Source organism: Drosophila takahashii, chromosome 3R, assembly GCF_030179915.1.
Source record: "Drosophila takahashii strain IR98-3 E-12201 chromosome 3R, DtakHiC1v2, whole genome shotgun sequence".
Classification (NCBI taxonomy): Eukaryota; Metazoa; Arthropoda; class Insecta; order Diptera; family Drosophilidae; genus Drosophila; species Drosophila takahashii.
In genome coordinates this window covers 40,241,600-40,268,127 of record NC_091681.1, presented here as the reverse complement: position 1 = coordinate 40,268,127, position 26,528 = coordinate 40,241,600, and the positions used below count along the sequence as shown (strand labels likewise).

At 46.9% G+C, this 26,528-nt stretch overlaps 7 protein-coding genes across 10 annotated transcripts in view; 3 read left to right on the top strand and 4 right to left on the bottom strand.

Moving 5' to 3' along the window:
- RhoGAP100F (Rho GTPase activating protein at 100F) overlaps nucleotides 1–4,125 on the bottom strand; it is a 41,198-nt gene extending 37,073 nt beyond the window's left edge. For all 4 annotated transcript variants that reach the window (XM_070216206.1, XM_070216207.1, XM_044392660.2 and 1 more), the window contains exon 1: nucleotides 2,893–4,125. The gene's annotated coding sequence lies outside the window, so the exon portion shown is untranslated. The remainder of the gene's footprint in view (nucleotides 1–2,892) is intronic.
- A 738-nt stretch (nucleotides 4,126–4,863) lies between these two features.
- FeCH (ferrochelatase, mitochondrial) lies at nucleotides 4,864–6,762 on the top strand. Its single transcript, XM_017152191.3, has 5 exons — nucleotides 4,864–5,020; nucleotides 5,083–5,461; nucleotides 5,699–5,800; nucleotides 5,862–6,183; nucleotides 6,242–6,762. Exons 1-5 carry the CDS (start codon nucleotides 4,984–4,986, stop codon nucleotides 6,554–6,556), a joined length of 1,155 nt encoding a protein of 384 aa, XP_017007680.2. The 5' UTR covers nucleotides 4,864–4,983; the 3' UTR covers nucleotides 6,557–6,762.
- A 630-nt stretch (nucleotides 6,763–7,392) lies between these two features.
- On the top strand, nucleotides 7,393–12,236 carry Rift (Riboflavin transporter). Its single transcript, XM_017152291.3, has 2 exons — nucleotides 7,393–7,981; nucleotides 9,437–12,236. The coding sequence occupies exons 1-2, from the start codon at nucleotides 7,866–7,868 to the stop codon at nucleotides 10,782–10,784; spliced, it is 1,464 nt and encodes a 487-aa protein (XP_017007780.2). The 5' UTR covers nucleotides 7,393–7,865; the 3' UTR covers nucleotides 10,785–12,236.
- LOC108064674 (uncharacterized) lies at nucleotides 11,395–12,473 on the bottom strand. Its single transcript, XM_017152294.3, has 2 exons — nucleotides 12,315–12,473; nucleotides 11,395–12,253 (listed from the first exon to the last, which is right to left on the bottom strand). Exons 1-2 carry the CDS (start codon nucleotides 12,358–12,360, stop codon nucleotides 11,523–11,525), a joined length of 777 nt encoding a protein of 258 aa, XP_017007783.3. The 5' UTR covers nucleotides 12,361–12,473; the 3' UTR covers nucleotides 11,395–11,522.
- Nucleotides 12,474–12,555: 82 nt separating this feature from the next.
- On the top strand, nucleotides 12,556–18,930 carry LOC123002774 (DDB1- and CUL4-associated factor 5). The gene is made up of 8 exons (XM_070217485.1): nucleotides 12,556–12,703; nucleotides 12,879–13,312; nucleotides 13,370–13,553; nucleotides 13,974–14,240; nucleotides 14,302–14,576; nucleotides 14,634–14,764; nucleotides 14,818–15,481; nucleotides 18,179–18,930. Exons 2-8 carry the CDS (start codon nucleotides 13,096–13,098, stop codon nucleotides 18,643–18,645), a joined length of 2,205 nt encoding a protein of 734 aa, XP_070073586.1. The 5' UTR covers nucleotides 12,556–12,703; nucleotides 12,879–13,095; the 3' UTR covers nucleotides 18,646–18,930.
- Ir100a (Ionotropic receptor 100a) lies at nucleotides 15,985–17,808 on the bottom strand. Its single transcript, XM_044393399.2, has one exon. The coding sequence runs from the start codon at nucleotides 17,806–17,808 to the stop codon at nucleotides 15,985–15,987; it is 1,824 nt and encodes a 607-aa protein (XP_044249334.2).
- A 29-nt stretch (nucleotides 18,931–18,959) lies between the features above and the next one.
- Acf (ATP-dependent chromatin assembly factor large subunit) lies at nucleotides 18,960–26,094 on the bottom strand. Its single transcript, XM_017152268.3, has 6 exons — nucleotides 25,615–26,094; nucleotides 23,068–24,310; nucleotides 20,146–22,502; nucleotides 19,906–20,084; nucleotides 19,409–19,841; nucleotides 18,960–19,345 (listed from the first exon to the last, which is right to left on the bottom strand). The coding sequence occupies exons 1-6, from the start codon at nucleotides 25,734–25,736 to the stop codon at nucleotides 19,246–19,248; spliced, it is 4,434 nt and encodes a 1,477-aa protein (XP_017007757.3). The 5' UTR covers nucleotides 25,737–26,094; the 3' UTR covers nucleotides 18,960–19,245.
- Between the last annotated feature and the right edge of the window lie 434 nt (nucleotides 26,095–26,528).

Here is a 26,528-nt window from a genome sequence, read left to right as displayed (position 1 = left end):
CTGGCATCACTGCTGAGTGTATTGGTGTGCAACGGGAAAAATACTATTCATAATTTCTTTCGCAGTGGGTGCACTGCGTCCGTGCGGGGAGTTGAAGAAGCTGAAGGAGCTGGAACATGCAGATACAAGATACTTTGTGTCACAACGGCAGCAGCGACAGAGTACAGCAATCAGCCGGGAGGAGAATTGTTGGCCGGAGGTTCACTGGCAGCAGCAGCAACAACCATTACCATTGCCACATCGAGAACAACTTTGCCAGTCGCCAGTCGACGGGAATGTTGTCTAGGCACGCATAAAATTTATTATAATGACATCATAAATTCAGCCCGCTATGTGTGTGCATAAATGAGTGACAAAGCTTTCCCGCCCTCCCCCACGAGCGGCGAAAATGGCAAATCATTTATCAAATAATAAAAAACAGAGACTATTCGCAGTAAGCAAGAAGTACGTTGCAGAAGAAGAATTGGCAACGCTCAGCAAAATGTCGAGGGGAACAAGTTCAGAGATATAGCCAGAGGGCTATAGCCCCACTTATAAAACCAAATTTATAATCAGAGGACTAAGCATAAGAAATATCTTGACCTTTTTTTTTGAACTGAGATGAGATTTTAGTTTACACTGCATTCAGTCCCAAAACCTTTTAAATAATCTAACTAAAATACAATAAAAATACATGCCAATTAGCCAATGCAACAAACGACAGTTCATTGAGGATTTAAAGACAGATATATCGATTGCTCTTTTTTTCGCTCAGTCGTAACCCCATCGCATTATTTGGTATTGTTATTGCTGCGTTCAAGTTTATCCACCAAGTCCTCCGTTCCCACTTCCATGTGCACACATTAACTGGCATGTAGCACCCGCCAAAGGAATATCCACCGAAACAGGGACCCACCACCGAGGACCGTCGCACCCTCACCCGAAACTATCACACCCAGTGGGCTTCAGCCGCACGCTCATGCGATTGCACACACACTGAGGGAAAAGGTGTAGTCCATTACAACATGTATCTATTAATTATACTTATCAATGAAATGCATAAAGTAATGAAATTTTTTCCAGTGCAGTCGCGTCGCCCCATGTGGCCCTTGTTGCCGGTTCTCAGCCCAGAGTTGCCACGCTGCTTTGTCACCAGGCGACTGTGCAACATGCCACTAGCAACTCGGAACTCGAAACTTGCAACTCGCCACTTGGACGCCGGACAGAAGTCGCGTTAAAAAGCCAAAAATATGCTCGAAACCATAGAAACTAGCAAAAGTGCGGCGAAACCCAGGGTTTTATCTAATTAGTGAGTGCAGAATCAAAAGGATGGAATTATGGTTGCACAGCATGGGAAGCCCCAGTCCGCATTACAGCTGGCATTGCATTAAAGCAGGGAATTGTACCATATAAGCAGATCTAAACAGATATTACAAAATGTTCTTTCGCTTTCCAAAAAAGCTTCATAACCTATTGCATTAAAAGAGATTAACTTTCTTAAAAATAATCATTTAAATTTGGTACTTAAAGCCAAATTTAATGGATTTGAAAAATGCAATAAACCATAACTAAAGTCCCGAATGGCAGCTTAAATTGTTTCTATTGAAAATCAGATTTATGGCCAACATAAAGCATCCGCTGGCTTTTCTTTATGTACAACGGGTTTTTTGCCATTCTGGCATAAAATAAAGATAGTTTTTGTGGTTTAGTTTAAATTCGCTTTTATTTTTCGTATTATTTTTATGTTTAGGGACCCCACACAAATATTTCACTGTTGGCTTGTAAAATTGGAGCAAAGCTCTTAGCTTTGAGGGTAGTTTGGTGGACTCCAGGGGCGGTTTGGAGGGGGGCGAAATGGAACGGCGGCTTTGAGTGGAATAAAAAAGCGAAAGAAAAACATTTCTGATTGTTAATGTCGCGGTTAATGTTTTGCTTTCCGCATCTTCTCCCCCAAACGTATATCCTGTCCTTTCTTCCTTGGCATCTGCCTGTTGGGTTTTCAGATATCACGGCTGCCCTGGGGATGGAGAACTTGAAAGACTTTGAAGCTGGAATAGCCACCGCACGATGTTACATTTCTTCTCTGCTCGTATTGTTTTGACGAAATGCCATGTTTTGATTGGGGTGCAGGAATGCCATTCTTAATTAAAAGCGAAATAATTGGAATTTCAGTGGCAAATGTTGTGAAAGGATTTAGGCATAAGCAAAAAACAGTGCAGAAATGGTGGTACATTTTTTCAATTTTGTGGTAAGACAATTTTTTGATATTTTTGGAAAGGATTTGTAATTAACTTCTGAGATAACATATTTTTGTATTCGCAAGAGGTTCTTACTGAGGCTTTGCATTTCGTAGTAACTTCTTTTAGTAAAGATTTAAACGTTTTTAAAGGCTTATTCTTGGGAACGTAATTAATTATGTGTTATCTTAGTTCTTGATGTAATGACAGTAACAATTCAGGAATGGTGATACTTTTTTTTCAATCTCAGAGTTGAACAAATTGGGTGGTAAGACCATTTTTTGATATATTTGGAAGGAATTTGTAAATACCTTCTGAGATAACAAATTTGCATTTCTTAGCAACTTTTTTAGTAAGATCAAAAATTGTTTCGCTATTTAAAGGCTTATTCTAGGGGACGTAATTATTTATGTGCTATCTTAGTTCCTGATGTAATGACAGTAGCAATTCCCACAAGTGCATAACCCTTATTTATATCCCTCTTATCCTTTTCATGTAAATCTGGAACTGACAGCGACAAGGACATTTCCATTGATCGGCTTGTCGCTATTCAATTAGGCCTTCAATTAACCGAAAACTGTCCACTTCATCGCCGCCTGTCACTTCGAATCGCACACTAGCTGAATGGTTTTCCCCGCAGGAGGGTGGCTCCTACTCCAACTTTTGGGCTACTCACCTGCACTTTGCAACTGGATGTGGCTGTGGATGTGGATGCGCCTCCTCCTGACGTGCCGACGCCTGACGTTTCCCTCTAATCCGTGCCAACGGCTGCTGCCCAAGTTATGAAAACATGAGATCACAAATTGCAAGGGACAATCGGGAGGGGGGTGGGTGCAGAGGGGGAGGGAGTGGGCTGGTTGCAGTCACCGGTTGTAAAGAGGATGCACTTGCTCTCTCGGGCAGCTCGCTCTCGCTCCTTCTCTATCTCTTTCTAACGCCTGCTCTGCTGCTCTGCCACTTATTTCGACTTCGATTTGTTTTAATTTCCGCTGAAGCTGCTTTTACTTCCGGGGGGCAGTGAGAATGCAAAAATGCAAATTGCAAATAGCTACGTGGGTGCTTTTGTTGCTAGAGACAAATCGCTGGTTCGGTGGTCAAAATGGCAGTACATCCTTGCAGCCTCTCTCTTTTCTACTTTCTCCGTTGTCCTTTCGTTGCCATTTCTTTTCGTTTCACAGATTCGTCGCGTTCACCGCTGTTTTCCCTGCAACCGTTTTGCTGCGGCATTTTTTTCGCAACTTGTGAGTTAGTTTCAGCATGTTTTTTGGGTTCCCGGAAAAACTGCAACTTATCTTTTTGCCTTTAATTGATTTCTGCGCGAGTGTGTGTGAGCGGCGGACGCGAGTGTGTGTGGATGCGAGACGGGCGGGTGTGTGGGTGTGCTGGGAAGCCGATCCAGCGGCGGAATGCGTCCGTGTGGTAGCGCGGAGCTTTCGCAACTATGCGAATTTCCTGCGTATACGAATTTCAGTATAATAAAATATCCTGTTCCGTTTCCAAGTTGAGCAAGAGAGCCAGCGAGAGCGCGGGTGCTAATGTCCTGCGCATGCGCCGCGAATTTGGAGCAACTCAGTGCTGCTGGCGATAACACGGATATACGGACACACAACACCAATGCACGCACATGTACACCCACCACCGCGATGGCGCTCCCTCCCTCTCACTCTCCCTTTCACTCCACAACTCCCAATGGCTTTTTTCACTTTGCTCTGCGGCGCTTTCTTCACTCGCTTTTTCCGCTGTTCGACGACACTTTCAACTGCTTCCCGTTCTGCTCCACCTTTGGCTGGTGTTCTGCTGTTTTTGCACAGTTTTTGTATTCAGGGGAATAACTGAAAAGTATTCGCTGATCAGAAGTGAAACACTCGCAGCGAGCGACGAGAGCGAAATGCAGCGTGCAAGAGCGAGACTGCACGACTGTCATCAGCTTTTACCGTTGCACCCGGTGATGTGGATGAGCGGGGGTGAGGCGGCGCTGCCAGAACGCAGGCGCGGAAATATACCGTTGCTCGACCTGAAAACGGTATATACTGAATACCGAATAAGAATTCGGTTTCGAAACAAGAAATATGTTGGATTTACAAAATATTTTTACAGAATCTGGAATTCAGGAAAATTCAGAGGAAATTTTGTATGGAACAATATGCAACGCTTTTATAATTTTTGTTTATTTTTAGTCGTATCCTTATCATTATACTCAACCCATATTTAAAGTTCAGTTAGCATGTCCTATTATCGATAGCATTGTTGTAGATGGCGTGTTAATTAACACCGACACTTAACAGAGCTGTTATAGATGGGGTGTTAGTTAACATTGGGAGTCAAATCTCTGTTTAAAATGATATCGGTCTAGCTTTTAAATATCTGATTTAGCTATTTCGAAACATAAAATGGTCTGATTGGATGGATATAATAAGAAATATAAGACAAAAAAAACCAATTTCGAATGTAGAAGATTTTAAACTTAAAAAAACACTTGCACCGAAAATAAATAAGAATAAACATTAGTGACATTTTTGATATTCAGCGGTCCAACACCAACATAATGTGCTGCTCTCTCAAACGCTTCATTAAACTTGTAAAGTAGTGTAAACAGCTGACTGAAATTCCACACTTAAAAGAATACCCTTAATAAAAATATCGTTTTCTAGCTATCATTGAAGTGGCCTGCTAATTCTAGCTATTTTCAAAGGTCAGTTCTGCCGTTTTGTGGCCCCAAGAGTTGGCAACACTCGCGAGTTAAAAACTTGGTCAACTTGAAAACACAATGTTTTTGCATAACACAAAGCTCTGCAGACTGGCAGGTGAGTACCTGAATGGTGATGGTGCCTACCGGCGCTACATGAACACATTCCTCCGCCCACAGGCAGCCTGGCGGGCGGCGTGCGCCACCTCAGTGGCCAGAAGCCGAAGACCGCAATCCTGATGCTCAACATGGGCGGCCCGACGCACACGGACCAGGTGCACGACTACCTGCTCCGCATCATGACCGACCGGGACATGATCCAGCTGCCCGTGCAGAGCCGCCTGGGCCCGTGGATCGCCCAGCGCAGGACGCCCGAGGTGCAGAAGAAGTACAAGGAGATCGGCGGCGGCTCTCCGATCCTCAAGTGGACGGAGCTGCAGGGCCAGCTCATGTGCGAGCAACTGGACAAGATTTCCCCGGAGACGGGGCCGCACAAGCACTACGTTGGCTTCCGCTACGTCAATCCGCTCACCGAGAACACGCTGGCAGAGATTGAAAGGTGAGTCTGGTGTCGGTAAAATAATGATGTAAATATGGCAAGGGTCTTGAAATTGACCATCGGTCTCTGGAAATGTGTTAGCTAAAATGGCATAGTTTAAATGCCAATTCTCTATTGTAATTTATTCATTAAAACCTTTGTTTCTAAGGTTAAGAATAGGTACACTAATCATTGTATTGCGTGAATTCTTGCAATAGTTTTTATGACCTCTAATTGAAATTCCCTTCCCAATTGCAGCGACAAGCCAGAGCGCATCGTCCTCTTCTCGCAGTACCCTCAGTACAGCTGCGCCACCTCCGGCTCCAGCTTCAACTCGATATTCACCCACTACCGCAGCAAGTGAGTAATGTAATGTACCTTCCAAAAATTCCCTTCACAACCGACAAATCCTTCCCTCCAGCAACCTGCCCTCGGACGTCAAGTGGAGCATCATCGATCGGTGGGGCACCCATCCGCTCCTCATCAAGACCTTTGCCCAGCGAATCCGCGATGAGCTGGCCAAGTTCGTGGAGACGAAGCGAAACGACGTGGTCATCCTCTTCACCGCCCACTCCCTGCCACTGAAGGCTGTCAGCCGGGGCGATGCGTATCCCTCGGAGATCGGGGCCAGCGTGCACATGGTGATGCAGGAACTGGGCCAGACGAATCCCTACAGCCTGGCCTGGCAGTCCAAGGTGGGCCCGCTGCCCTGGCTGGCACCCGCCACCGATGATGCCATCAAGGTGGGACTTAAATAAGGAGAATCCAAAGGAACAAGTTATAAAATCAATCCATTCGCAGGGCTATGTTAAGCAAGGCCTGAAGAACTTCATCCTGGTGCCCATTGCCTTTGTGAACGAGCACATAGAGACCCTCCATGAGCTGGACATCGAGTACTGCGACGAACTGGCCAAGGAGGTGGGCGTGGAGGAGATCCGGCGGGCGGCAGCCCCCAACGACCATCCGCTGTTCATCGACGCCCTGAGCCACATTGTGGCCGACCACCTGAAGTCGCAGCAGGCGGTCAACCCCAAGTTCCTCATGCGCTGCCCCATGTGCTCCAATCCAAAGTGCAGGGAGAGCAAGAGCTGGTACCGCCAGCTATGCTCGAACTAGTCGGGCGAGGCAATTCGCGGGACTGGGATGCACTGCGTGACGGGCATTCCAAGCGTTCCACTTCCCCAGCTGGGGCGGACATTTATGCATTCATCTGGGCTTCTGGGGTATTGGTTTTCACATATTTCACTTCATTACTTGGCGCTTTAATAAAAGACACTGTTAAACAGTAAAAATAATAATGCCTTTTATAGGTCACTAGAAAATTTCATATGTATCTTTGGAGGTTTGTGGGACAACCAATTTTGTTATCTATAGCGCGGAATGACGTGAAATTTTGTTCGTAGCTTCCACACAAAACTTTGATAATAAACCAATCATCGTGATTTGGGTCTAATGGGTCATCGGGAATTATATTCATATTAAATACATAGCCGTACATAACACATACCCTACGAATAATTTGATATTAATGATTTTCTAATATTGATTTCTACCCAAGCAAAACCATCTAAAAACAAGGAATTTATAAAATTAGTATAAAAATCTGATCCAAACCAAGTTCTTGAATTATAAAAACATCACGGCTAGTGACAGAAAATTCTACAATATTTTTAAATATCTTTCAGTTGTTAAAATCAAGTAACCATTAATTTCTACCCCAAGAAAACCATTTAAAAACAAGGAATTTTTTAAGTAGTTTTATAAAAACAGTTTAGGTGAATAAATCCGATCCAAACCAATATTTTTATTTATTTTTTTTTCTTCAATATTTTTAAATATCTTTCAGATGATAAACAAATACACCCTACTAAAGTCAAGTAATCAGTACGATAACCATAACAAAAGTTACGCTCTCTCTCGCTCTCAATTTTTGTCGCACGTGCGGTAGTTTCGGTATTTTTTCATCGCTCAGAACGAACAGCTGTTCTACTGTCAATTTACTCCGGCCTCTGATGTTTATTAATTGAAATTCGACTTTTGAGTGCTCAAATGGCTCATAAAATTCGCCAAAGCTGGACGTGCTCTTCACCGCCTCCTGGACACTCCTCCGCCTCCTGGTCACTCCTCCTACTTCTGCATTTTAAATCCTGCCGTGTCGATGGAAATTCCCACATTGCATAATTGAGACTTCTCGGGCATCCAAATTGGAACTTCGACTTTGTATTTATTGGCGGCTCGCACGGAAATTAACCAGCCAATTGCCTTCGATTTCGAATTCCCACACTTTGCCAATTGAGCCGTTGATTTTTAATTTTTAATAACTAACCAAGCGCATTTGACCACAGTGCCGGGATATAGAAATCTAATCGCCTCTGCGCAGGGATCATAAATTAATTCGAAGAGCACACACTACTCCGAATCCGAAATGAGCAGGTACCACAAGAGCCGAGGAGCCGGTGGCCCCACGAATCCGGCTGGGCCAGTCTACGGCGTGATCTCGACGTTGGACGACGCCGCTCCGAATCCCGCGGATTTCGCCAGGTAAGCGACGAATTACTCTCCCGTGGTTTTGTTTACGCTTTTCCCCGAATGGAGAGCGAAAACCAGTTTGGAATTGGGCTTTAAAGCTGCCGGCGGGCTTTCTTTCCACCTCTTTCCCCGGTTTTGTCTGGCATTTTGTTTACGAACATTTTGTGACGCATCAGCTTTAACCCCAGTTTGTCAAATCTGTACACACAATCAATTCACCAATTGAAATTTATTTTTGAATTAATGAAAAATTTATACTGAAGCCCATCCACCTGCTATTAAACTTGTAAATATAGTAAACTATAACTTGAGCTTTTCAATCACCAAAATATCTTGGTAAAAATAGTTGAATATCTTTATTCACCATGTGTACAATTCAATTAAGATTCATGAGTATGCATTTTTTAGAATGATTGCAATTTAAACGTCAGGGAAAGTTTTGGCATTTTATCTATGAGATATAAATTGGAACTGTTCCTATTTATTACTTTTGCCAAATATGCAATTAATTAGGTAATTTTTTTTTTACCACTACTAAAAAATCTTACGGATGCTAGGAGCCTATCTCAGCTGAATAGTTCACGTATGTAAATTCATGCCCAAACATTCCTTGAGATAAAATGTCTAAAAATATTTTTCAAGATGAAGTTCTTGCCCTTATTCAATATGCAATACGGGTTTATTTGGATGCCGTTTCCGATTGTGATTCTTATCGTCTTCAGCCAGATACCAGATACGTGCAGACAACGGCACTCCAGGCGGCTGGTCACAAATTAATTGAATTAGCAGATTAGATGAGGTATGTGACCACCGGCACACCACTCAATATCACTTCAAATTAAGATTAGCCAGGCACCTTTTAAGTTTCATAATTGGTTTTTAGATATATCCAATCGATTAAATCGATATTACTTCACAAAATATTTTTGACGGCAAGCTTTCGTTAATAATTTTTTTTTTAATTCGTATTGATATTTTACGGGATTTTACTACTTTATAATGTTGGCGGTTAATGTAAAGATACCTCATGGCAATGATCATTTTTTCCTTGTGGAACCCAAGTGTAACCTAAAACCACTGAACCACCTTAATCGTATTCGCTCGGTTATCTGTCCAAAAGACAAACATAATGAACTGTAAATGCCATATGCTTGATAATGAATTTTTAAGGCTTATCTGAACCATGGAGCTAAATTAACAGGGAATTCCGACTTGGGTGCCATAAACCTAGACAAATATTAGTAGTCTACAATGTTGCAAGCTTGAAATAGTGGTTTATGGATTAGGAGCAGTTACAGTTACTTACTACACTAACAAATTTTTTTTTTAAGAACTTTAAAATACATTTTTGTACAGAGTTCTTTAAAAACTATTATTTTTTGAAATAATCTAATCGGTTTATAGAAGGTATTAACGCCCGATTTTTATTGCTCAAGAGTCTATCTAATCTTCTCCCTTCTTCCGCAGATGCCCCTCGCTTGAGGCGAAGAAAAGTGAGCTGAGCTTGTTCCTCAACTGGGGAAGCCCCAAAAAGAGTATGGAGTTGGGCTCGAGGCTCAAGAACCGCAGCTGGGTGGTTGACGTGCTGGCCATCTTCTTTGGCATCGGAACCTGGCTGGGAGTGAATGGTACCTTCATCCAACTGCCCCTGCTGGTGGACGAGGCGCCAGAGGGTTGGAGTCTACCCTCCTATCTCAGCGTCATGGTGCAGATCGGCAACCTGGGCCCGCTGCTCTACACGGCCATCCAGAAGTACTCGCCCAAGAAGCTGAACGACGGCTGGACCATCCACGGAGTGCTCCTGGTGGGAGCGCTCTCCTGCCTGCTGACGGCGTTCTTCTACAACCAAACCGCTCCAGTGGCTGGCACGGATCACAGCCTGGCCCTGTTTGTGCTCACCTGCTTCACGGCGCTGAATGCCTGCACCAGCTCGGTGCTTTTCATGCCCTACATGGGTCGCTTCAAGGAGCAGTACATGGTCACCTACTTCATCGGCGAGGGCCTGAGTGGACTGCTGCCCAGCGTGACCGCCTTGATCCAGGGCATCGGCGAGAGCGGCGACTGTGTGCAGGTCAATGTAACCGAAACCGGAGAGGCGGTCTACGAACTGCAGAAGACGCCGCCACGATTCGACACCCGAGTCTTCTTCCTCATCCTCTTCGGGCTCATGGTGCTCGCCTATGTGGGCTACGCCCTGCTGAACTCCCTGCCGGTGGCCAGGAGGGAGTACGCCCAGGTGACGGTCAGCGAGGGCAACAAGTACGTGTACGGCGAGGCGGACAACCAGCCCAAGGAGCAGAAGCTGAGCAGGGGACAGTACACGTACCTGCTGCTGCTAATCGGAGCCATCTCGCTGTTCAGCAACGGAATGTTCGGCAGCATTCAGTCGTACTCCAGTGCCCCGTACGGATCCCAGGCGTATCATCTGGCGGCCACCCTCAGTGTGATTGCCAATCCGGTGGCCTGCTTCATGGCCATGTTCCTGCATTTCACCTCCCTGCGGATCATCACCGTGCTCTCTATCCTGGCGGGTCTGCTGACCAGCTACGTCTTCACCACGGCCGCCCTGAGTCCTCTGCCGCCGCTCCACGACCAGACCATTGGAGCAGTGATCGTAGTCACCGCTTGGACCTTGCTGGTGGGGATCGTGAGCTACACGAAGCTGGGCATCACCACCGTGATGCGGGCGCAGGGCGGACAATCGCTGGTCTGGGTGGGCGCCATCACGCAGCTGGGATCTGCCATCGGAGCGGTGGCCATCTTCTTCGCCATCAACTATTCGGATCTGTTCCAGGCCGCCGAGTCGAGTTGCTGATGGGCCAGAATGTCCAGGGATGCATCGTGATTTTATAGATGATTTTACTGTAGTTTAGTGTGATATTTTCAATGAAGACAATACCCAATTACCTGAACAACGAGTTTGATATTTTACACTCATTCGAAGATAATCCTTAAACACTCGAAAGGAGTTCCTAATTGTGAGCACAAGCACGAATACTTAATGTCACAAAACGGTGAAGCATTTACCTCTGTTTACCCTTACGACCACCGTCAGAGGCAAATTAATATTTTTGAGAAATAAGCTGTTTGTATTGAATAACATCTCAGCAGGTATACATGTTAAGTAATGAAATTTAGATAAAATCATAAGATTATTGAACATTATCCAAGAACCGCTTATTAAACTTATAGTCTTGAAAAGCCCATAGGAATACCGACTTCTTAAATAGCATTACCCAATAATTGTATTTAATACCTATTTTTCATATTGTATATTACATTTATAGTACATTGTGTGTCCATAATTTGTAAAAAAAACTTAAATTTAGATTTGATTCATTCACATTCTTAAACCAATTAAAATTATACTTGGAGATGTAGTTTACGATGAATGTTGATTTTGATAAATTGGCGAGGTCTTTATAATATTTCTGCATATCCATAAAACGTAAAATATTTGTCTTGAAAACTTTTGTAGTTATTCCAAAGATACTTCCAAATCTTTGTAATTTTGAATTCCTATTATTCTATTTTGAGTTCGACTTCAAACCGTTTAGGGAACGGCATCCGTGGAGGTGCACTTATCCGCCTGCTCTACCTCGCTGTCGATGTCGCCCTCGTATCCCGAATTGGTTTTCGAGGCGCACGGAAGGGGTTTGTGTCCTCGGCACTCGGGGGATTCATCCAAACTGCAGCAGCTGCAGAAGCATTCGGTGAAGTGACGACAGGTGTCGCCCAACTTCTCGGGGGCAGCCTCTAAAACCTTGTTGAAGGCCTCGATCTTCTCGCGGAGGCTGCGACTGGCACTGGGAGACCCGAAGAGCTGGCTTCCCTGAGGAGAAGACCTCGGAGATTCGTTGCCAATCTTCTCTAAAAAGCCGAGCACCTTCTCCAGCGATTCCCGGGCACGCTTGAAGCTCTGTAGGCTCTCCCGCAGAACTTGGCTTTCATTGAGATGCTCGAATTCCACCAGAAGTCCATGAATCTCGGACAAATCCGAGGGTAAACTTATACCCGCCACCGAGGGGATCTGCGCCGCATTCGCCGCATTAACCGTTTCGAAGCCCATGATCAGGCGCCGGATCTTGGTGGCCTCTGCCTGGTGGCCACTCCTCGCCAAATGCATCATGCTATTCACATCGCCCACCTCCTTGAGCAGCTGCATCGAGGACTGGACCACCATCTGGTGCTGCTGGATGCCCTCTCGCAACCGATCTCGCAGGTTCTGAAGGTAGGCGCTGATCCGACGCACCTGCTCTTTTTCATCGAGGTTCTCCAGAAAGACTGGGAAGTTTAAGACCAGGCTTTACTTTTATTATCACTTATTTTTTAGCAAAGAGCTTACCGGGAATCATATCCTCGGTCTCTAATTTCGAATTATCGTCGGCCATTATTATTTAAAAAAAAAACTAGGGGTAGCCAAAGAATACTATAAATTTACAAAACTCTGTTTACAAAATCTGATACAAACTGACTAACTCTTTTGTAGAGTTCTGATGCGTAAAATTCAAGGGTAAAAGGATTCGAAAATCAAATTTCGAGAAGTGTCAAAATTTTACTTTGACTTTTATTTATTTTTTTTTTAATTTTTAAATGCTGGCAATGGTTAGTTTTTCAGACTCCCTTTTTTTCACTTCACCTATCCACGACTAAAGCCCCCGGAAAGTCTACAGTTTTCGAGCACCTTGGCACCACTGTAACTGGCTGGGTGAACAGCTGTTCGCTGGTTTCTCGGTTTGTATACTTTCTGTTTTAGTTTTGATTAGGGGGGGCGATGCGATGTGATGATAAAACCGTCAAAACGAGTCGTCGCAGTTCCCAAAAAATATACTGATGTGTTCGCTTTTCTGGCTGTAATTTAACCAACTGCAAATATATCTTTAATGTGCTTTTCTGTGTCTCCAAAAAGTGCGCAATTGAGTGTTCAAGTTCCGATGTGAAAAAGTGCTTTGCGGTTCCAGTTGGAAGCCACAATTTTCTCGACTAAAAAAAGAACAGCGCCTCGGGGAGTGTGAGAGCGATATGCGTGGACCGCTGCCCCACTGGAGACCCTGAATTTCGGAACTCCCAGCCACTATAGCTTCTTGACTGTTCTGTGAGGAAAAACCCTTCTCCGAACCGGCAAGATGAGCCTGTGGCGGAACCTGCGCTCCCTGGAGACCCGCAATCTGGACTTGGCCCTCGGCCAACGGGAAAACCAATTGGTGGCCGGCCACCTTCCCTCGGCCATTTTCCGCCAGCGGCTGAGTGCAGCGGAGAATCTCTACCAGCGCAACCTCACCGGTCACTATGGCTGCGTGAATGCCCTGGAGTTCAGCCCCGGTGGTCAGCTCCTGGCCTCAGGTGAGTGGGACAACCTGTTGATAGCTCCTCTATCTCCTTTAACCCTTTGACCACCAGGTGGCGACGACAAGAGGGTCTTGCTGTGGAACATTGACCGCGAGGTGGTGTCCAAACTGGGGAAGCCCCGCTCCATGAACGAGAAGCATGCCAGCAACATATTCTGTCTGGGATTCGACACCCAAAGCACACACATATTCTCCGGGGGAAACGATGATTTGGTCATCCAACATGACCTGGAAACGTGAGTTGCCCTTTTAAGAACTTTCTTGAAACAATGATCCTTAAAACAGTGGATAATAAGGAGTCCTACTGAAATATTCGTTAGAACATAAAAGTTTTTAGTTTAATAATAAAATAATTAAATTAAAAACATGTTAAATATTTTTATAATATTTTTTTTTAAATAATATATTTATCTATTATTATAATAAAATATATTATTATTTAAAATATTCATTTTAATTCATCCTGGAAACTATTCCCATTTGTTTTTTAAAGAGTAAAAATCCTCAACCACTTCAACCACAAATATTTATTATAACTCTTCCTTGAACTTATTCCCACATTTCTTTTATAAAGAGGAAAAATCCTCAACCACTTTAACCACAAATATTTATTATAATTTTTCCCTGAAACTATTCCCACATTTTTTTGTATAAAGAGGAAAAATCCTCAACCACTTTTCGCACGATGGACCCGTCTATGGCTTGAGTGTGGACAGGACCAGTGGCCATCTCCTGAGCGTGGCCACGGAGCACGGCGAGATCCTGGTCTACGATCTGAGGGCGGGAAAGTCGGAACCCCTGGCCCTGGCCAAATTCAAGACGCCCTTCAATGCCGTGGAGTTTCACCCACTGAACGGAAACTTCCTGGCCACAGCGAATGCCAAAAGGGGAGCCATGCTCTGGGATCTGAGGCACCACCAGCAGTAGGATCTATCTATTTATAACTTCCTTAGAATTCAATTAACTCACTTATCTTAAAACCAGGGCCCTTTGCCAGTACAACTACATCCCGGAGTCACCCAGTTGCATGAGCGTGCGCTTCAATTGCAACGGCACCCTGCTGCTCACCCTGCACCGCCGCCTGCCTCCGATCCTCTACAGCCCCGGGGCACCGGAGCCGGTGGCCACCTTCTACCACGACGAGTACTTCAACTCCTGCACCATGAAGAGCTGCACCTTTGCGGGGCCGCAGGATGAGCTGGTGGTCTCCGGATCGGACAACTTTAACATGTTCATCTGGCGACTGGATGGGGTGGATTGTGAGTTATTGGGATTACAGATTCAGCTTATAGATTAATTGATTTTTAATTTTTTAGTGGAGGAGAAGAACCAGTGGATGGAGACCCAGCCCCTAATCCTCACCGGTCACCGTTCCATAGTCAACCAGGTGCGCTACAATCGACAGCGCTGTCTGTTTGCCTCCTCCGGCGTGGAGAAGATCATTAAGGTGAGTTGGTAACGCTTCGAATAATCTAGATTATCTGTCAAATCCCTCCTCAGCTGTGGAGTCCCTTTGCCCAGCAGGGCTGGGAGGGATCCCTCACCCAAGCCGAGGCTTTGCCCTACTGCAGCCGCGCCCTGCATCGCGAGTCCTCCGATCACGTGTCCCAGGACTTCAGTGCCCGTAACACGGACGAGGACCAGGTGATGCTGGCCTTCTTCGACACCCTGGTGCAGCGCGAGCTGGAGTCCTGGAGCACGGTGGACAACCAGAGCAGCTCCAGCAGCAGCTCGGCCACCTCCACGGAGCGGAGCGAGGCCAGCTCGGCCACAGAGGATCCGAGTGAAGAGGAGCGCGAAAGGGACGCTCAGGAGCCTCATCCCCAGCAGGACCAGGATGAAGACAACGAGGAGCAGGACGCCGACACACCCAATGTCAGCGAACTAAGCTGGCAGACCCATCCCAACCGCATATTCTACCTAATCGCCAAGAAGCGACGAGCCCTCCTCCAGTTGGCCGTGAGGGGGACCACTGGACAGCCGCGCAACGTGGACCAGTTGCTCCAGCGGCTGCTCAGCGAGCAAAAGCAGGCGGCCACGCAGGCGCGGATCAGCGACTGGCTGGAGGAGACACATCGCATCTTCGGGGACGACGAGCTGCCCACCACGTCGGCGGAGGCGGCGGCCCGGGAGCAGCGACGTCGGACTCAGGAATTGAAAGCAGGTGGGTTTTAATGTTATTATATCCGTTACTCGTAGAGTAAAAGGGTTTATTGTATTCGTGCAAAAGTATGTAACAGTTAGAAGGAAGCGTTTCCGACCCCATAAAGTATATGTATCCCTGATCAGGGTCACTACCGAGTTGATCTAGCCATGTCTGTCTACAAAAGCTAGAAGGTTGAGATTTCCCACACATATTCTTGGGTTTCCTACGCAGCGCGAGTTTATTTCAGCCGAGCGCCACGCCCCCTAAAAAGCCCACAATCGCCCAATAACGATTTTAAACACACCTTTAAAGATTTCCGAGAAGTATAAATGCAATTTTGTTGTGAATATTTATACCTATCGAAATGTAAAAGACATTTTTTAAATCGGACCATTCATTAAAAAGTTATGCTCAATCAAAATTATATATTATATATATCCATCGCCCTCGCACTCCCTTTAGGTGAGTGACGGGTATTAGATAGTCGAGACACCTATAGCGTTCTCTCTTGTCATATACATTCAAATTCGAGTCAAACCGATTGGTTTCCGCCTCCGTCTCAAGAAGATCTCCGCCAGACACACAACGGCCGAGAGGAGACACCCGATGGTGAGGGCGTAGAAGGCCAGTTGGACGTCGGACAGGGTGAGCACCTTCCAGCGGCCGACGTCCAGTTCGGCCAGGTACTCGGGGAACCGCTGGATGCTCCACTTGGCGCGCTCCTTGGCCTCGCCCGTCCACAGGCCCACGATTCCCGCGGCCACCAGGCGCAGCACGATCCGGTTGACCTCCTCCAAGTAGGGCGAGGGGCGTGGCAGGACGTAGGCGATGTGGTAGTTCTTGGGGCACTCGGGGATCTTGTGCACCTTCTTGGTCATCACGTACCGGATGTCGCTCAGCTGCAGGCTGGCGGAGCGAGTGACGCCCGCGAAGCCTCCTCTCTTGGACACCATCTCGATGAGTCGCTCCTCGCCCTCGGCCACCAGCGTCATCTTGGCGTCCAGCCGCCGATAGACCGCCGAGTCGTGGCCGTAGAAGAGGTCGTCCTTGAAGGCAGGATGCTTGATGTATATCGGCTGGCCAGACGCATCCAGTTCCTTGAGGGTATTGACATCCCGATAGTAGAGCGGTCGAATGTAGACTGTGGCCAAGCTGGATTCTAAAAGAGCTCCGAAAATCACGCTCACCAGGCACAGGGAAGCCACAAAGATGCGCTCCGAGTGGAAGGAGGGAAAGCGACCCACATTCACCCGCACCCAAACGACCCAGGTGTCGATGAAGATGCGAAAAGATGCTCTATAAAAGCTGGTCTTCTTCGTAATCGATCCATCTGGAATGCGCTCTATGCCGAGGACCAGGTTAAAGGCCCGGAGGAGGAGCCACACCAGGGTGCCCAGGAGTCCCACCAGCAGGAAGCACAGCCAGACGTCCGAGTTAACTGCAAACAGGGGCAGGATGGACTGCGGAATCCTCTGGGCCTTCTTCACATACAGGCACAGTTCGTCCATGTAGACGGCCGAGCTAAACTGAATGTGGGTGGTCAGGTAGTCCTTGACAAAGAATCCCGCAAAGATGATGTCCACCTCGCCACGATGGGCGCGGCCTACGCCGCCACTATAGGATCCATCCGCCAGTCGCCCTCCAAAGAACTCGTCATCCGGCCAAACATATTCTGCCGTGAAGTTCAACTGCCTCTCCACCGTTTTGGCCAACTTGGCATCTGCTCCATTTACACTCAGCACCCTGTTCTTCTCGTAATCTCCCAGCACACTGGAGTAAACCGAATCAAAGATGTATATTCTCAGCGGATAGCCCTCCAGATTCCGGTAGATCCGTCCATAAGTTCTGGGATCGTGAACCACCACGAAGGTTTGCTTGAAGGGATTGTAGAGGAGTATCTGTTCCCTCGTCGGTTGGACGTAGTAGATCCTACTGTGTCCATGTGTCAGCCAAACCTTAGCCATGAAGTCGAGTAATATTTCCTCATCCCCGGGATCATCCTTCTCCAGAACCAATATATAAAAGCCATCTGTGTTGACCAAACCGTTTAGGATTCCTTGCATTTGCTGTGCATTTTCCAAAAAGTAGAAATGATGTCGTGTGGGTTCCGATGTTTCTAGTGCATCCTCTTGATTTTGAACTATTTTTATCGAGTTCGTTCCCTTCACCATTAAAAACTGCGCCAGGTCGCTAACGCCGTTTCCGGAACTCCTCAGATGAAGTTCAAGGCCACCCTCAAGTTGGCCCAAAATCGAGCACAGAACCAACTTGTAGTCCGAGTTATTGGCTTGACCGAGGGTTCCGCCCACTGTGGCCAGCATAATTAGCTGCAGAGTCGTCGCCATATCAGAAGTTACTGAACCTTCGACTGAGATTGCGGAGCTAACAATAGACAGGTCGACTGACATCCTGTTGACCCAGTGTTTGCCTAGTGTCAGAACCATTGACACCCGAGGGCGGACTGCTACCCACAATTATTGGCAAGTGTCTGGGGTTTGTTGACACTACCCGACTTGCCCCATGACTTGCCCATTTATGCTTGGACAAGGCAGTACTGTTCTGTTACAGAAACTTTATACGAGTGATTCTCTGTGAAACGTATCGAGATTTTCTTTATGGCCTCAAAAGGATATCTAATTTTTATGAAGTTAAAAAAAATCCATTTGACAGAAGCGATTGCTAAATATTGGACCTTAACTTTCTTCTCTTTTCTAGTTGATACCCTGCAATCCAGAATCGGTGAAAGGCAACGCAAGCGAAAATTGAAGAGCCATCGGTTTTTGGCCACCAAACACAGGAGAACCACCCTTCGACTACGTCCCACCGAAATGGAGGACAGTGGCGCTTCGAACGACACAGAATATCTGGAGGAGAACAATGGCAACTCGGACGAGGAAGAGCCCCTGTCCTCGGGCGACAATCACAACAATAACACCACTGAAAGCGCACTCAGCGAAGAGGAGGAAGACAGTAGTTCCTCGACAACCTCGATGACCTCCATGGAGGCACAGTTGTCTCAGGCGCCCAGCACATCCAGTTCGTTTCCTTTTCTTCCCGAACTGGAGGCCAACAACAACAACAACAGCCAGCTTACGTCCAACCGTAATCACAAGACAGTCAATGGTCTAATTCCGGATATTTGTAATACAGAGTCAACGGCATCCACATCCTCATCCATGTAGGTTGGACTGGAGCTACGACTCCTAGGCTTAAATATGTTTTTATAAGACCCATCCACGTTTGTTTATAGCATACACAGCTTTCGTAGAAAGTATTAATCACTAAAAGGCGACCGTTTTTATAAATCAACCATACAAATTATGTGATTTTTTCAAAACTAGCATTCAAAAACCAAACGAAATATTATTTTTTCAACGTTCAGAATGAACAAGCAATTTTCACATTCAAATTGCAAACATCTCTAATGAAACTAGAGATTTCTAACAACTTAGCATCATAAAATAAAGTTTCCTTTACTTATTTATTATAACTCAGCTTTCTCTCACTTCATTTATTGATTGTGGAATTCTCGTAATGTCTACAATAATTTATAAATACACAATGTTTAAAAAACCAACAGAACAGATAAGAATTTTCTTGCTTGTGCGTTTGTTGAACTTTGAACTGGCATGCACTTAAGGGCGACGATTAAACGTAAAGAACATCTTTAAATATACTTAATGGTGTGTTGTGCTTAAGTCTAGCTTGTGGTTTGCAACTACGGCTAAGAGTAGGCTAGTTAATTTACACGACAGCTGGGGCGGAGATCAGCGTTCGGCAGCTCAGCAGGCTTCCACTTGGCCGTTCATATCGCTGGGCCTGAACGGCAGTTGCATATCCTTGCAGCGATCGATCACGAAGCGCTCTAGTTGACAGCCAGCGCTGAAAGGGATTATCAATAAATAATTATAATCAAGATCGCCAAAGGATCATACTTCTACTCACTCGTAAATCTCGTTGCCTTCCACGTTGTACAAATCGCAGTTCCTAAACACCAGCTGAATGTCGCTGAGCAGCTCCTCGTTCAGCTGGTAGGAGCCCATGTTCAGCTTGGACTTGATCTTGGCCAGGTCCATGGGCGCCTTGATGATCTGGTGGTAGTCGGGCACCTCCGACGTCAGCACGGGGCGCAGGAAGGGCCAGGCGGCCTTGTGCTTCATGATCTGCTCCAGCAGATCGTACAAGGCGGCGCTGTTCAGCGGCAGGTTCTCGTTCATCCGACGGCCGCTCCTGCGGTGGTTGTTGTTGCTGGTGCTGCTGTTGTTGTTATTGCTGCTGCCGTTGCTCTGGCGGGCGGACTTGTCGATGGAGAGGCGCACAGAGTTGCGGGAGCGCTTGGCCTTCGGTTCATCCTCATCGGGGCCATCGTCGCCATTCACTGGGGGAAAAAGAAGGGGACTCTTAGTAAGGAAAGTCTTTGGATTTCATACTTGTAAACTCACTGTTGCTGTGCCGCCGCCTGGGCTGCCGATGCTGCACCGGCTTGCACGTCTTGCACACGAACTCTGTGCGCGGCGGTCGCTTGAGGTGGGCGCACTCCAGGTGGAAGAACAACTTGCACTGCACGCATTTGATCTCCCCGCCGTCGTAGAAGCATTTCTGACAAACCTTTTCGTCGTCGCTGTAAGGGAAAAGTAAATAATTTAGTTTCTAATCACCGTAGTCAATCATAATTAACTTACGATTCCTCCACCGTATCTTCATCGGCTGTGAGGGAAGCATCATCGCTGATTTCCACGCTTTCGACCTCTTCTCCGGCGGCCTCTTCAATCTCCTTGGAGGTGAGTCGCTTGCTCGGTCGCGTGCGGGATCCCCTCAAAGTTCGCCCGTTAACCTTCGACGATGAGTGAGACTCCACGCTCCTGTCGTCCTCGACTTCCTCGTCATCATTCTGCTCTTCATCCTCCTCAGCCTTTTCCTCCTCCTCCTGCTCCTCGTCTTCTTCCTCCTCGTCGTCTGTAGGCTCATCCTCCTCCTCCTCCACAATAAACTTGCGCTTCTTCTTGGCCGCCTGCTTCTTATCCTTCTCGTTTTGAGCGTTCTTGAGGCCCAGACTCTTGACGCAATCGTTGCAATACCAGTTGCCCTGGGGAACCGACCTGAGCTTGGGCTTCAGGCAGAACATGTGGGTGCCCGCGTTGCACTCGTCGCACAGCAGCATCTTGTCGGGATCGCTGCCTCGCCGGCAGATCTTGCACAGGGACTTGTTCGTGGACCTCCGCCACTGAATGCAGTCGTGCAGGATGTTGAAGTGCAGAAAGACCTGGGCGAAGCTGGTGCTCTCCATCAGCGACACTTCCCACTGGTGCAGCCGTGAGTCGCAGGCGAGTCGCAGAGCCTCCTGCTTGGGATCCCACTTCTTCATGCCGTAAGGCTCTTTCAAGAATCGCTTTCCGATGGCCTGCTCCACCTGGAGGAGGGCCGAGGCCATGTTGTGCACGGCTAGTGGAATGGATACAGCATTGGCGGTAGATTTATCCTCCTCATCGTCGCTATCTGACTGGGACTCCACATCCTCAGAGGCTGGCAGATACAATCCCGGATCGCGATACGGCTTCCTGGCAAATTTCCCCAACAGAGCGACATCGTCCTCCTCGTGAGTGCCGTGGGATTCGTTGTCGGAACCCGCCTCATCCTCCAGTTTGCCGCCTGGGCCCCACTGCAACTTGCACTGCGGATCGTAGCTACCAGTCAGCAAGTCGTTTCGCCACTTTTCCATATCCTTCACCTTCAGGCGACCGAGATCGCCCGTGTAGATATCATTCTCGAATTGGATTATCCGATCCACCAAATGCTGGCGCATCACCTCATTCAAATCGGTGCCATTCGGCAGTCCAAAGTTTGCCTCTCCATATTTGCGATGAGTCTCCGATTCCATGGTTGCGATGAACTTCTGTCGCATTGCCTCGTTCTCCAGGCTGAGCAGCTCCACCGGGCACGTCTTCACATGCTGTTCGATCAGGGAGCGCAGGACGGAGAGCTCTTGAAGCAGCTCGAATTCACGAAGTCCATTCGAGTTTAGGCCCTTGATGAGCTCCTCAATCTCCTCGTGTTTGTATATATAAGACCACCGCTGCCTTTGGCCGTTCATAGGATCATGTACAATGCAATTTCGCTTGTCGCCGCTGCACATCATCAGCTCAAACTGGGTGGGAGCCTCTGGCGGATCCGCTTCCACTTCCATGGGCTCGGCACTGCCGTTGAGGCGGTGCTCCTGGTTCTCCTTGTTCTCCAGCGAGTGCTTGGCCCGCTTCCTGGTCTTCTTGTCATCCTCGCCATAGAGTTTCAGGAGATACAGCCTCAGATCCTTGCGACTTCTGGGCAACGTGGCCTGCTGGCGAATCTCCAGCTGCGACTTGTTCGCCGGCGGCTGCTCCAGGCAGGTGTCCAGGCTGTCCGGCGAGTGCTCCACGAAGATTCCCGGCATGGACTCCAGCACGTAGTACTTGCGGTAGCACCTGTCCATGCCCAGGTACACCAGGAAGTTGAACAGCTGCGAGTGCAGCTTGAGCACCTGCTGCTCGTGCTTGCGATGCTGCTGATCCGACTGGGCGTGCAGCTCCGCAATGCTCTTGTTCAGCTTCTCCACCATGGCCTCCCTTTTTTCTGGTTCAGCGGAGCTCATTTCCAGGTGGTGCGTTTGGGTGAGCTTCTTGCGGTTGATCTCCACGGCGGCCAGTCGCTTGTTCTCACTTACAACCAGAGCTCGCAGATCCTGCTTGGCCTTGGCCGTCTGCTCCATGCGCTCCTCGATTAGATTAATGGTGCCCGAGTAGGTGAGAATCTGGGACATGAGGCAGCGGATCACGAGCATTATGTCCCTGAACTTGAGCTGATACACGGAATGGTTCTTCAGGGTGCGCAGGATGTGGGCGTGCTGCAGGCGGAGCTCCAGCCCGGGATCCTCCTTCGAGGAGTAGCCGTTGCGGTACATCACCCTCCAGCGCTCCGCCTTCTCGTTCACAATGGCTCCGGATCCGAGGAGATGCAGGCGCAGCACTTCGCTCAGGGTCAGTGCGTCCAGCGGGAGTTCGTTTACCTAGCAAGAAAGAGGGATATTAGTTTAGATATTCTAGCTTGCCGTTTGCATAGTAGAGCCCTGCATGAATGGATTCAACGAGTTTTTAATAGAATCGAATGAATTTGAATTTTGAGTTTAACAGAATTGAATGAATGAATGGCATGAATTCCAAAATAATTCAAACGACAATTTATTTTAAAGAAGAAAGGGCCATCATTTTTTGATTAAATCTGCCTGAATTTTATTTACTATACAGCAGCGGTCGGCAGCGTCCTATTAAGTGAGCATAGGGTTTTGTTCTGCCGCCGCGCTGCTCGCACATGTATAACGTAGAACAGCGGTCTGCACACACACATCGATGAGCTGCCCAGTGCAAATTACTCACACAAATATAAAACAAAATGTCAACGTATGTGTGTGCCGACCGCTGCTATACAGTTAAAAATTTTGTTTTCGAAAAAAAAAACACAAAAAAAATCTGACAAATTCAAAAAATCATAAAAATCATTCATTCAATTCAAATACAAAAAAAAATACAAAATAAAAATTGAATGATTCACGCATGGCTCTATTGCCTACTAACCTTGAAGGAGAAGTGCCTCCTGGCGTACAGATGACTCTTGGCGGCCTGCACCATGCTGAGGAAGGGCTCGCGCAGCTGGGACGACCGTTCACGACCGTAGGTCACGGCGCACTCCTCCTCCTCCTCCTTCTGCAGATCGAAGACGGTGCCCAGAAGCACGAGGAGAATGTCCGAAAGAGGGCCCGCAATCTCACGGGCACTCAGCGCCCGGGTCATTTCGTAGAAACTGAGGTTCTGGCGGAACACCTCGATCCCGGACAGCAGACCGGTGTAGGTGTGCATGAACTCGCGCATCATGAAGGCGTCGCCCAGAAGACGTTCGGGGATCAAAGTGTGAATCTTCCTGTACCTGGGCAGCAGCTTCTGGTCGGTTCGTTCCAGATCGTCCGTCTTCTGGAGCAGCAGGTTGCACTCGTTCTCGACGCGCTCCATCAGCTGGGCCTTCTTCTCCGCCTTCTGGCGCTCCTGCTCCATCAGCCTGGCCTCCTTCTCCAGCCTCACCCGCTCCATTTCCTCGGCCAGCGACTTGGCATCCGACTTGGCCTTCGCCTTGGACTTGGCGGCCGTCGCCTCGTCGGCCACGATGAACTTGTTGAGCGTGGACTGCTTCTTGGCGTCCTTGGCGTCGGGCTTCTTGATCTTGGCGGGCGAGTAGCGCGGCATCTTGCCGATGAAGATCGTGGAGAAGCTCACGCCGGGATCCGTGACGTACTGCTTGTAGGCCTCCGGCTTGGGCCGCAGGAGTCCGTCCACGCGGGACACGTTGCTCTTGATGAACATGTTCAGGTTCTCCAGGTTGAACTCCATGCGCGAGCGCCGCAGCTGCTTGAAGGGATGCTCCACCTCGGCGCCGGAGTCGCCCTTGTGGGGGCGCAGGCGGTAGACCAGGCTGTCCGTGTCCTCGTAGATCCCGTTGCCCGGCTCGGGCGCATCCTTGTCCAGCTGGATGCCCACCACCGTGTACACGGCGTTCTTCTTGCCCGCCACCGTCACCTCCTCGCCGATGAAGTAGCGCTTGCGCAGGAACTTGGCCACCATCATGTTGAGCGTGTTCATCGCCGACTGGCGGGCGTGCTCCACCACCAGGAGCACGGGTGCCCGGAGGCTCTGTTTGAACTGCTCCATCTTCTTGCGCGCCGCCCGCTCGCTCTTCACCGCCTCCTCGAAGGTGAGGTTCTCCTTGCCGGTGGCCTCGCACTGCCACACCGTCGAGTTGATCACCATCACGTGCCGGAAGTAGTTTCTGGGTAAAGGGAACATGGATTTTAGGGGGATTCAAGTGGGGATAGTGCACTGACACACAAGCAGGATTTTATAATAATAGATTTCAGCTTACTCTGCTTACGCACTTACACAAAAACCATTTAAAATTATTAATTGTAGGTAGTATATTTTATAGGTTTCTAAACACCTTTGGGAGGTCACTTTGAAACTTGCTAATTATTTACAATAAATTAAAACTATAAGAACACAAAAACGCACTAAACAAAAGATGTGAAAGTCGGGTAAATTTTAAAAGCCAAATTGTTTTTAATATAACAAAATCTTGTTTTAAAGAGTGTTTAAAATAAAAATTTAAAATAAAAGAAATTTTAATAAACGATAGAAAAATAGAATCGATACAAACCAAAGCTGTCAAAGTCGGGTCAATTTAAAAAAAAAAAAAGATTTGATAAAACAATACCTTTTTGGGAAGAATTATATAAAGCAATACAAATATAGAAACAATTTAAAAAACCAGATTATAAGATTGTTGAACCTAAAGAGTTTTAAAGGTGATTCTTTATAATAAGAATTTCATACAATATATTTTATAAAACAATATAAATATAGAAACCAAATAAGCAGGAGAGAATTTCAAATCGACACAATTTCGAAAACCAGATTATAAGATTATATATCCTAGAGTTCCAAAAGTGATTCTTTATAATAAAAAATTCAATTAGGAAACCATCTACAAAGGAAAGAAATAATATAAAACAATAAAAATATAGAAACCAAATAAGCGAAGAGAATTTAAAATCGAGACATTTTAGAAGACCAGGTTATACGATCCTAGAGAGCTTCAAAGGAAATGCAATATAAAAACCAACTACAAAGGGGGGGAAATCAAGTAAAAGATCAATAATAATAATAATAATATTATATAATTATCATATAGAGAGTTCCAAAAAAAACAATAAATTAAGTAAAGAAACAATCTACAAAGGGGAGCAGACCAAGTAAATTCAAAATTCAGGAGGGCGCGAAATTGTAACCCCCAGGTGGCAACGCCGCGGCGAGCAGCTGTGCGGCGGCAGCTGTAAATTCTTCCCGCCACCGAGCAGCGTTTTTTTGCCCCAGGCCCACGAGACTCGCACACAGGCGCACCTCAACACACACACACGGAACGGTGATGTACGGATGTCGTGCCGTACATCAATGTGCAAATGCTTTTGCAGCGTCGCTTTTGTTGTATACTTTAGCGCAGCGTCCTCCTTGGCGCCATCCGCAGGGACGGTTGCAAGGAGGGGTGGGGGATGATAGGTGGAAATAAGATGCACTTACTCATAGTCGCGGAAAATGCGCTTGGTGATGTAGCAGCAGAAGACCTGGTCGTTGTCGTGGAATGTTTCGTTTTTGCCCTCCTTCTGATTCAGGTCGAATCCGTCCCGCTTGCAAATGGGCATGTTTGCGTTGTTTTTGCGTTTCCGAGCCTCGGAATCACCCACTGTTCGATGACAATCCTCGGGGCACTCACTTGTCACTCCCGAAAGCACAGAAACGCTGCTCAACCGATAGATTTCGCAATGCCAAGCAAAAGGCGCCCAATTTTCACGCCTCTTGGAGGCTACCGATGCAAACGGTTTTTCCGCGACACGCGCGTTGAGATCTCGCGCAATTTCACAATCCGTCGACCGACGACACTTTTCCGGCACTTTCCACTGTGTTTTCGACTGGCTTCAGCGACATCAACTCTTCAAATCTGTTTATTTTTCAGCGCACCAACTTTTTCACGCGCCTTTGCGAATTTTTACCGTAAAATAATGTGACCGCACAGTGCGAAAATGCTGAGGGACGCGGTCGGTTGAAAATCGATGAGCGATAGGCCGATAGCAGGATAACGGTGTAACGGTCTTTTTGTAAAATCGAAAAGGATATTTAAAAAAAACCGTTGAAGGAATTAAAATTGTCTTTTGGTTAGAAATTTTTTAAAAAGCCTATATATAGTAAATTGGCTACGGCCTAAAATTATCAAATATATATTTAAAATGGTTGACACTGAATTAGTTAAAATTAATAATATCTAAGGACAATTTCAAGAGTCACCTAAATAAATATTCATAGTTAATTCATTAAAAACAGTTCACATACACATATTTATTTGGAATTACTAAGTTAATTATTTTTATTCAAATTAAGAGAAAAGGTTGTTTTTAAAAGAATCAAATTAACTACACCCGATTTAAACAACTTTTCAT